This window comes from Xenopus laevis, chromosome 1S (genome assembly GCF_017654675.1).
Source record: "Xenopus laevis strain J_2021 chromosome 1S, Xenopus_laevis_v10.1, whole genome shotgun sequence".
Taxonomy (NCBI): Eukaryota; Metazoa; Chordata; class Amphibia; order Anura; family Pipidae; genus Xenopus; species Xenopus laevis.
The window spans coordinates 191558025-191569415 of record NC_054372.1 but is presented as its reverse complement, the minus strand read 5'-3'; the positions used below and the strand labels follow the sequence as shown (position 1 = coordinate 191569415).

At 40.5% G+C, this 11391-nt stretch overlaps 1 protein-coding gene across 1 annotated transcript; it reads left to right on the top strand.

Moving 5' to 3' along the window:
- Nucleotides 1–1026: 1026 nt before the first annotated feature.
- On the top strand, nt 1027–11088 carry c18orf54.S (chromosome 18 open reading frame 54 S homeolog). The gene is made up of 7 exons (XM_041580625.1): nt 1027–1395; nt 3428–4129; nt 4967–5114; nt 6803–6920; nt 8736–8867; nt 10602–10675; nt 10798–11088. Exons 1-7 carry the CDS (start codon nt 1134–1136, stop codon nt 10880–10882), a joined length of 1521 nt encoding a protein of 506 aa, XP_041436559.1. The 5' UTR covers nt 1027–1133; the 3' UTR covers nt 10883–11088.
- Nucleotides 11089–11391: the final 303 nt, after the last annotated feature.

Below are 11391 nucleotides of genomic sequence, written 5' to 3'. Positions count from 1 at the left end.
CGTGTATCGGTCCTAGAGAAGCCTCTGAGCTATGATCCGCTAACCCATCATACCCCGACTTTCTTTCATCCCTCACAAGATATCTTCCCGGCCAGGCTTACAATTTTTCATCCCGTGGGCCCCCAGTGAAATGTATCCCACTTGTCCAACTCTGTTTGCACAGGGCCAAGCTCTGGCCAGCTTCCCCCTCAATATTTCCTCGCTTCAACCTAGCAAATACTCCCGTCCCCTTTCGTAAATCCTGTTTTTAGTTATGGATAGACCTTAACTCGTACATTTTCAACGACTTCGTTCTCTGGCAATCCTAACCCGAGTCTCCTTCCATTCCTGTGCCCCAGTTTTAGTCTTACCTTCCTCTTGATGGTCGTATCCCAATAACTATTTATAAGTGTATTTGCCGTCCTGGACTTTGCCAGAGACCCAATTAGTTAGAACCCGTTATGTATCCTTTTCCTCGACTCGCTCTAGCTGATCCGCCAGATCAAGAGATCTGGACATATGATTATCCAAGTCCGCGGTGTTGAGGTCACAACGTTGTGGATTCGTTTCGTCCAAAACCTGGGACAGTTGGGGATCTCCTCCTCCTGGATATCCTCAGTTAAGTACTTGATGCCCTCCCCTCCTTTAGCGATTCCTGCCGACCATTTAGACCAATCTCCTCTATTGTATTACTCTTTCTCGTGCCTCAACCATAAGGGAATTTCCAGCACAATATATAAACTATTACCATATCATTCTCATGATATTAATCATAGCTAATTCTCTAGAGCCCTGCTTCTTTTCCTTGGGTCCCTCAGCAACATCTGCGCACCCAAGGTTAAGAGACAGGGCAGACCCTGCGGCTGCAGGGGGCCCAGGAGGAATAAGGGGCCCCATGAGGCCCTAATTAATGAGCAATTTTAACATATGTTTGTAAAAAGGACAACCTCGTGATATGTTGGGGGCCTTAAAATTAATTTTCCGTGTGGCCCAGTAACATCTAGTTACACCGCTGTTGTAAAGGTTAATTTTGCAGACAGGGCAGCAGGAACAACATAATAAAGATTCCTTGTAATTCCCAAATTCTGCTGAAAACCTTTCTCATCTTTTGACTCTTCTTTGCAGCTAGAAACACGGTTTGGCGAGCAGCAGTTATGATGTTAAACATGGCGGGATCTGTTTCTCCGGATTCCACGGCATCCATTTCCTCACTCCTGGCCAGCTGTAGCCTTAACAGCACAGGCCCTTCCTCTCGCTCACATACTTCTGTGACGTACAAGGACCGGTTGTATGATTCTGCCAGCAAAGCTCTGGAGGACTATATCCAGGACTATGAGGAAGGTCTCCTGTCTACAGAAACCAAAGCTGGAAAGATCAGCAGTCGTGCTCGCTTAAACCAACCTATTAAAAAAAGGGGTACGTAAGTCCTATGGCTTTAAGGCTAAAGGAAAATGGGGCGTCTGTCAGCCAATGGCTTCTATCAGAAAACATTGCAAGTGATGAGAGATGTACAAGAGTGTTTTGACCAGTGCTGTTTCTCTCCAGACTAATCTGTAGGCCTGATCGGTTCGGTTGACCACCAAGGACTTGGCCAAACCTAAATTCTGCATAAATGCTGATGTTTGAAAGACTCTCATGGATTGGGGCAAAATGCAAAATAATAACCAAACCACCCTACACAAGACACTGAAATAAGATCTTGTTTAAATCATTGGATATCGAAACTAGGGATGCACCGAATCCAAGATTCGGTTCAGGATTCGGCCAGGATTCTGCCTTTTTCAGCAGGATTCGGATTCGGTCGAATCCTTCTGCCCGGCCGAACTGAATTTTTAATGTGCATATGCAAAATAGGGGCGGGGAGGGAAATCGTGGGACTTTTTGACACAAAACAAGAAAGTAAAAAAGGTTTTCCCCTTCCCACCCCTAATTTGCTTATGCAAATTTGGATTTGGTTCGGTATTCGGCCAAATCTTTCACGAAGGATTCGGTGGTTCGGCCGAATCCAAAAGTGTGTATTCTGTGCATCCCTAATGGAAACCTGAATGTTGACAGGGCTCTGTGTCCTAAGTTTGGATCACACCTATAATACTCAGTTTTCTTTCTATAAAGCAAATTGCAAATTCCCCACGAGCACAAAAGCAGACACGATTATTCCCCAGAAATGCTTTGGCGTCATTCATTCATCTGCATCATCAAACCTTGAAATAATGCTTATATAAAGGGGAAATAACGATGAATCTCAAAGAATCAATGTATTAATTTAATGAGAAGTCACACACATATTTTCTTATTTCATCAGATGGCATTCTTTTAAGCTCTTAGATATGACCATAGCTCTGATTTGAGATTAAATAATTTAAAGGAGAAGGAAAGCTTGCAAAGCAGTTTATTGCCAATGGATTAGCCACAATAGTGCAAACTATAAGATTATATTTATTCTGCAGAATGCTTTACCATACCTGAGTAAACAGCTCTAGAAACTCTCTCTGTTTGTTTAGGATAGCAGCTGCCATATTAGCTTGGTGTGACATCACTTCCTGCCTGAGTCTCTCCCTGCTCACTCATAGCTCTGAGCTCAGATTACAGCAGGGAGGGGAGGAGGGAAGGGCAGAGGAGCAAACTGAGCATGCTCAAGCCTTAGCCCTGGAGGTTTAAGATGAAAACAGGAAGTCTAATACAGAAGCCCATGAGTACACAATAGAAGGAAAGAAATGTGCTGTTTCTTTTGACAGAGGACTCAGAGCAGCATTACTTTGATGGATTACTGGTGTATTTATATAGACCTTTCTGGTAAAGCTCACTTCATTTTAGCCTTTCCTTCTCCTTTAAAGGAAAACTATACCCCCAAAATGAATACTTAAGCAACAGATAGTTTATATCAAATTGAATGACATATTAAAGAATCTTACCAAACTGGAATATATATTTACATAAATATTGCCCTTTTACATCTCTTGCCTTGAACCACCATTTCGTGACTCTATCTGTGCTGCCTCAGAGATCACCTGACCAGAAATACTACAACACTAACTGTAACAGGAAGAAGTGAGGAAGCAAAAGGCAGAACTCTGTCTGTTAATTGGCTCATGTGACCTTACATGTGGTTTGTATGTGTGCACAGTGAATCTTACGATCTCAGGGGGCGGCCCTTATTTTTTAAAATGGCAATTTTCTATTTATGATTACCCAATGGCACATACTACTAAAAAAGTATATTATTATGATAATGGTTCATTTACATGAAGCAGGGTTTTACACATGAGCTGTTTTACTCAGTATCTTTTAATAGAGACCTACATTGTTTGGGGGGTATAGTTTTTCTTTAAACCAATTAACAGGGATGAGTGCTGGTTATCATGATGACCATTTCAGTGAAATCTGTGTGGTTGATATTTTATGTTTTTCTTTTTAATTCTTTATTTATTTCCAATTTCTTTGAATACAGAGTTGCAGCACCAGCCGTCCGTGTCAAGCAGAAGAAGAAAACCTCTCACAAGAGACGCAGATCTCCTGAGCCTCACCACGGATGATTTGATCTCTTTCCCTTCTGATGGATCCTTGCCTTTGTATCGGCCTTATCAGTCTGAGCACAAGCACAGCGGAACCCGCAAAACAATATACGGACCTTCTTTCAGAAAGCAAAAGTCTTCGCAGACACCCCCTGCCTATAGCAAGCGGCACCTTCATCTGATGGACCGTGAGACCTACAATGATATTGCGTATGGTTCCCACAAAGAAAGACATAATGGTGAATATAGTAGACATGTTGCTGCCAGAGGGAACAAAACCATGGTATTAACGCCTCCTGGTTTAAGACAAAAAACTTTGTTGCCTACAAAAGATTATCCAAGGTGGCTAACGAGCCATAAGTCTGAGCTGAGTGTTTCTGGGATAACGAGCGTTCCTGAAGCAAAATATCCAGTGTGGCTAAAGAACCACGGCCTCCTTTCTAATTCAGACAGCGAACTAAGCCTTGATAGATTCAAGTCCAATCAAGATGTTTTATTTTCGGAAATTAATCAAAGATTACATAGAGCAGGGACTTGCTCGTACAACCCAACTCGTGTTTCGTACAGTGATGATGAAGGATTTTACAAACTTAAAGAAAGCAAACATGCAATTGGTCACCCGAAAACACCTCTGAAAAGTAAGTGTGTGCTTATTATAAGTAGGGATGCACCGAATCCGCTATTTTGGATTCGGCCGAACCCCCTGAATCCTTTGCAAAAGATTGGGCTGAATACCGAACCAAATCCTAATTTGCATATGCAAATTAGGGGTGGGAAGGGGAAAACATTTTTTACTTCCTTGTTTGTGACACGATTTCCCTTCCCACCCCTAATTTGCACATGCAAATTAGGATTCAGTCGAATCCTGCTGAAAAAAGACAAATCCCTGGATTACAGGGGTGGGAAGGGGAAACATTTTTTACTTCCTTGTTTTGTGACAAAAAGTCACACATTTCCCTCCCCACCCTTAATTTGCATATGGAAATTCAGATTCGGTCGGGCAGAAGGATTCAGGCGAATCCGAATCCTGCTGAAAAAGGCTGAATCCCAAACCTGGATTCTATGCATCCCTAATTGTAAGCCAATATAGGATCCGTTATTCAGAAACCAGAAAGCTCCAAATTACAGTAAAAGTTATCTCCCATAGACTCAATTTTAATCAAATAATTCTAATTTTTACAAATGATTTCTGTTTTCTCTGTAATAATAAAGCAGTACCTTGCACTTGATCTCAGCTAAGGTTTATGTAATGTTTAAATGATTTTTTAGCAGACAGATCTCATTATTATGGAAAGATCCCTTATCCAGAAAGCCCAGGTCTCGAGAATTCTGGATAATAAGTCCCTTACCTGTACTGTCCTTTTGTCTCTAAACTGTTTTCTTCCCTGTAGAAACTTTGAATGCACTTAACGATGTTAAAATGTTTTCAGCTTAAACATCGCTAAACAACTATTTTCACATTGTCAACCTCGTAGGTGAAAATTTCGATTTGCTACTACAGAAACCAGAAGATGGTGACAATTTCAAGGCAGAGATTTCGAGCCCTTTGCATTATGAACGGAGCCCTCAGACAGAAGATTTCATGGAGGCTGAAAGGTCATGGGAAAATATTCCATATCCAGTGTAAGGGAACTCCATTTGCAGAATCTATAGATAAGAATCTGTATTTGAGAGTGAAACTGATTTGAAACTCACTTTTATCATACTAGATCATATGAATGCACCGTAGTCTCCTTTAGATTTGTAATGTATTAAAGGGGTTGTTTTCAACTAGTCACATCCAAGTCGTTGTGGCGCACTCCAAAGTCAAAGGATCGCTCAAATAGGTTGTTTAAAGGGGTTGTTTACCTTTTAAACTGTTAGTATGATGTAGAGAGGGATATTCAGAGACAATTCGAAATTGGTTTTCTGATAAACTTCAGTCACTCTTTACTGCTGTACTGCAAGTTCGATTTGAAGGTAACCAGATAACAGCTGCCTAACACAAGATAACAGCTGCCTGGTAGATCTAAGAACAGCACTCAATAGTAAAATCCAAGTCCCACTGAGGCACATTCAGTTACATTGAGTAGCAGAAACAGCCTGCCAGAAAGTAGTTCCATCCTAAAGAGTGCAGGCACAAGTCACATGACTGGGGGCAGCTGGGAAACTGACAATATGTCTAGCCCTATGTTAGATTTCAAAATTGAATATAAAAAAATCTGTTTGCTCTTTTGAGAATTGGATTTCAGTGCAGAATTTTGCTGGAGCAGCACTATTAACTGAGGCATTTTGAAAATACATGTTTTCCCATGACAGTATCCCTTTAACTTGAAGGTGAACCACATGAAACAGACAACTTACTGCAGGTTATTTGCTCTTGGGCAGTAAACCACAGCAACCAATCAGTGATTAGCTTTTTTTGTCTGCCAGCTGGGGTTAGACCTATATCTAGACTGACCAAAACTTAGGATGAGTAAACCTTTAAAATAAGTAAAATTGATGAGAGTGCTATTCTAAGCATTTTTGTCATTTACATTCATTATTTATTTTGCTATTATTCCAAGATATTAAGGGATACAGGTGCTGTTAATATGAATGAATTTTGTTCCAACAGCGCCACCTGCTGGTCAGTTTCTGACCAGTCTGACCACCAAGTAGTCAAGGAAGTTGTCAGGAGAAAGAAAGAGGCTGCTCTGATGTTCTTCTGCTTAGGAAAGATTTGAGAAAAGTTTCTAATTTTATTCCTAAGCAGAAGAACATCAGAGCAGCCTCTTTCTTTCTCCTGACAACTTCCTTGACTACTTGGTGGTCAGAATGATCCAAAACTGACCAGCAGGTGGCGCTGTTGTAACAAAATTCATTCATATTAACAGTACATGGATCCCTTAATATCTTGGAATTAAAACAAAATAAATAATGAATGTAAATGACAAAAGTGCTTAGAATAGCCCCCTCATCAGTTTTACATTCACTTATTTTCAAGGTTTACTTATGCTTTAATTAGAAACTCATCAGGTGGCATGGTCATAGGTGTAATGTGAACAACTCATCTGCTACTATGTAGCTCTTTTCAGCTTGCTGTGGTCATGCCCAATGGTTGTCTATCTGTCTGCTATTCCTCCCCAAGACTCTCTGGTAGAGATTGCGGAGATTGTAACACAGTATAAAGGCATTGGAAGGTAATAAAGAAGGATGTAGCCAAGTGGTGGAGGGAAACAATTCAATTGAAGTAAATTAAAGTGTGGCATAATACACGGACTCTATTGGCCAATATACTATACAATGCAGGGCACTCTTTTACGTGCCCCCTTTATATGTATTTGCTGTAGGAAATCTCCAGTGCAAGTGATAAGCAAAGACAGTGACTTGGGAATCTACTCACAATCCAAATCTGTCGAAGATACTGATGGTTTCCTGACGAAAGACCACACGGCCTGTAGGACTTCGGTAAGGTCAACCTGTAATGCTGATAAACCGCTCTTTAAGGCATTGCCCTGCTCCATAGTGAAGCAAAGGCAACCAGAGGCATTTACAGTCCAGTGGGATCCTCTGGCTCAGTTTGGGATCGTATTAACAGTATTAGAGGGGTTGTTCACCTTTGAGATAACTTTTAGTAGGATGTAGAGGGTGATATTCTGAGACAATTTGTAATTTGTTTTCATTTTTTATTATTGAAGTTTTTTGAGTTATTTAGCTTTTTAGTCAGCAGCTCTTCAATTTGCATCTTAAGCAATCTGGTAACTAGGGCCCAAATTACCCTAGCAACCATGTGTTTATTTGAATAAGAGACTGGGATATGAATTGGAGAGGCCTGAATAGAAACACGAGTAATAAAAAGTAGCAATAACAATACATTTGTAGCCTTACAGAGCATCTGTTTTTTAGAAGGGGTCAGCGACACCCATTTGAAAGCTGGAAAGAGTCAGAAGAAAAAGGCAAATAACTGTATAAAATAAATAATGAAAACCGATTGAAAAGTTGCTTAGAATTGATCGTTCTATAACATAATAAAAGTTACCTTAAAGTGATACTGACACTAAAAAATGAATTTTAGCATATGAATGTACATTAAATGTTACCTATAGGTCATGGTGATCATTTTTTGCTGAGAGGTTTGTTTTTGTATATAATTGTTAGCTGAAGTTCCTAAGCCTGACTCTCTGACACTCTGACTTTGCCAACCTGACTGTCCCATCTCAGCCTGTTAGTTACAGTTTCTAATGCTAACGGACTCCTGCTGCACAAATATGGCAGCCCCCTCATACAGGAACATGGGGGATCAGACTGGTAATGTAAAAGCATTGTGCAAATACTTTATGGCAAAGTTAGAAGTAGCTTGCAAAGCCAATATTATAATAGATGTAAAAAAAAGTTTAATTTCAGGTGTCAGTATCTCTTTAAAGGTGAACCACCCCTTTAATTAAATGAGGGGAGGTGATAGTCAATACGAGTGATACCTGCAAAAACTGACTGCACGCCACACCCTGCAAAAGCCACACAATTACTAAGTAAAAAATACACCTCTGTGTCCTATGATGAGATGGGTTGTCTTGCCTTCCACTCAGCATAGTATAACTCAGCCTGCAGCCTTGTGTCTTTATATGGTCACAGAACAACCCCTCAGTGACTTCTAATATCCTTATCATTTACAGTAGGGGGTACATTATCCCTTATAATACATGAGTGATACTCAGAGTTCCCTGTATAACTCAGCCTGCAGCCTTGTGCCTTTATATGGTCACAGAACAACCCCTCAGTGACTTCTAATATCCTTATTTATAGTAGGGGGTACATTAACCCTTATAATACATGAGTGATACTCAGAGTTCCCTGTATAACTCAGCCTGCAGCCTTGTGCCTTTATATGGTCACAGAACAACCCCTCAGTGACTTCTAATATCCTTATCATTTACAGTAGGGGGTACATTATCCCTTATAATACATGAGTGATACTCAGAGTTCCCTGTATAACTCAGCCTGCAGCCTTGTGCCTTTATATGGTCACAGAACAAACCCTCAGTGACTTCTAATATCCTTATCATTTACAGTAGGGGGTACATTATCCCTTATAATACATGAGTGATACTCAGAGTTCCCTGTATAACTCAGCCTGCAGCCTTGTGCCTTTATATGGTCACAGAACAACCCCTCAGTGACTTCTAATATCCTTATCATTTACAGTAGGGGGTACATCATCCCTTATAATACAGTTAATGTAATGTACAAGTGATGGTGTTGTCTGTAATTGTTTAATGTCCCTAGGTGAGCACTTTTTCAGGGGGAAATCACCATGGTCCGGTTGAAGCGCTGAAACACATGCTGTTCAATCTCCAGACGTTCCAACACAGTTTCACCCAGGGAAAAACCACAGAACAAATAGAGGAAATTCATAAAGTAAGTACTTGGGGGACAATGAACTTTTCTTCAGCGTAGAATTGCATTTTGTACAGTTTATAGATTTCTACAAAAGACTTGGCAAACATTAATGACATGAAGTTGACAACTATTTTAGGCTCAATATTCAGTAGATTTATGTTGCCAATATTTACTTGGGCAGTAGTGATGTCGAGAAAAACTCAGCCCACACCTAATCGCCGAGAACCCACACCTGACCCTACCCCGATGTCACAGAAGGGGGCGGGGCACGCAGATGCGCGAGTATATAAAAACCGGAAATATTCTTTTTCTTTTTTTTTTTTTTTTTTCAAAAACACAAACTTTTTTTCCCACACCAGTTTTATCAAGTTTTTCAGTGATACAATCTAGTTTGGTCGGACTTTTTTTTACTTAAAGGTTGAAGGAAAGGCTTTGTGCACTTGGGGTGCCAAATATTAGGCACCCCAAGTGATTGTATTGACTTCCCCCGGGCTGGTGCTCCTATCAGCAGAAAACTGCACCGGCCCAGGGTTATACCAGTGAGCACCATGGAGAGATCCTCTTCTGGCTTCTTCTTTCTTCTCACGGCTGTGCATGCGCAGTAGAACGAAAAGCCGAACTTTAACTAAAAAGTCTGCTATTTAGTTCTACTGCTCATGCGTCTGGCCCCGGTAATTTGAAGAAAGAGGAAGCCGGAAGAGGATGGCTCCGTGGTGCTCACTGGTATAACCCCGGGCCGGTGCTATTTTCTGCTGATAGGAGCACCAGCCCGGGGTTTCAGGTAAGTCAATACATTCACTCATGCCTAACATTTGGCACCCCCAAGTGCACAAAGCATTTCCTTCTCCTTTAAAAAAATCAGAAAAAATTGGATTTTGATAAATAATCCCCTTAAAGGATAAGTAAACTTTTAAAACAAGTGAATGTAAAATTGATGAAAAAAATTAGAAAACAAGAAGAAAAAAAAAACATCAGAGCAGCCTCTTTCTTTCTCCTGACAACTTCCTTGACTACTTGGTGGTCAGACTGGTGGGAAACTGACCAGCAGGTGGCGCTGTTGTAACTAAATTCATTCATATTAAAAGTATAGTATTAAGGGAGGGGAAAACATTTTTTACTTCTTTGTTTTGTAAAAAAAAAGTCACACGATTTCCCTCTCCGCCCCTAATTTGCATATGCAGAAGGAAAAAGGCCGAATCCCAAACCGACATCTGGATTTGGTGCATCCCTAAAATAAATGCACATCCTTTAGATGGCACAACAGAAACAATGTAGCAATAAGTTTAGCTCTGCGGAATCTTTGCTCTAAGACTTCACAGCTTGAACTAGAGTCCTGTAGCGGGTCCGTTACACGAGGGTTAAAGTAGAAGTTCCGGGTGCGGGTATAGACGCGGGTCGGCTGGTCTTCTCAATAGAGATTTTTACTCCGTTTTTCTGATCACGCCTACTTCCGATGATGTCACTTCCGGTTTACAATGACTGCACTTCCTGTTTTACGCCTTTTTTTTATCCCGCCTACTTCCGATGATGGCACCTGATTCTTGATGGTCAGCGGGTCCAGGTTGCGGATAAGGTACTTGCAGGTCGGGTAGAGGGTCCAAGCAGATACGAATGCGGTTTGCGGGTCTGGGTTGCAGGTTGCGGGTATGGGTTCCAAAAAATGGACCCGCGCAGGACTCTAGCTTGAACTAGTTATATAAAACCACACATCAGCATCCAAACTAACCCTTTTTCATGTTTATCCTAATAAAGGTTTCCAAAGAAGCCGATGAAGATTTACGGCCCCTCGATCAAGAAATGTTCCCGGTCAATAAGTCTCTACAGAAGTAGGTGTTCATTTAATTAACCAATTTGTATCGTTTCACAATCGTTTTAGGCCCATTATTTCCCAGTTCCAGAAGAATAACTGCCATCATATGGACTGGCATTTTGTTTTGTGTTCCTGCAGAGCGTTGCACCATTTATCAAGACTGAAGGAACTCGTGGGAGATTCCAGCATGAAACAGTATAAGGAAAAGAAAGAAGAATCATGACGGTTTTTACATTTAAATACAACCTTTGTTAAAGCTAACTAATAAGAGGCACTATATTTGTTATATATATATATATTTTGATACACAAATGTTTACATATATTAATCACAAAAAATGTAAAAACATTTCTATATTTACATTATGGTGTTGAATTTGATGTTTTGCCCGGTATTTGAGTTTTTGGTGTGTCTTATTAAAGTGAATTTTAGAAAATTTGCCTCATATTGACTATGTATTACAGACAACAGCCTTCCCCGTTTACTGTTCCTAAATAGTATGTTTACTTAAAGGAGAACTAAACCCTAAAATTTAATATGGCTAAAAATGCCATATTTTATATAGTAAACTTATTGCATGAGGCTAAAGTTTCAGCTTGTCAATAGCAGCAATGATCCAGGACTTCAAACTTGTCACAGGGGGTCACCATCTTGGAAAGTGTCTGTGACACTCACATGCTCAGTGGGCTCTGATTGGCTGTTGAGAAGCTAAGCTTAGGGCTCGTCACTAAT

Coding starts and splice junctions, on each gene's coding strand:
- c18orf54.S (XM_041580625.1), top strand. CDS start 1,134: ATGATGTTAAACATGGCGGGATCTGTTTCTCCGGATTCCACGGCATCC. Junction 1,396..3,427: donor CCAACCTATTAAAAAAAGGG/GTACGTAAGTCC, acceptor CTTTGAATACAG/AGTTGCAGCACCAGCCGTCC. Junction 6,921..8,735: donor ACACGGCCTGTAGGACTTCG/GTAAGGTCAACC, acceptor TAATGTCCCTAG/GTGAGCACTTTTTCAGGGGG.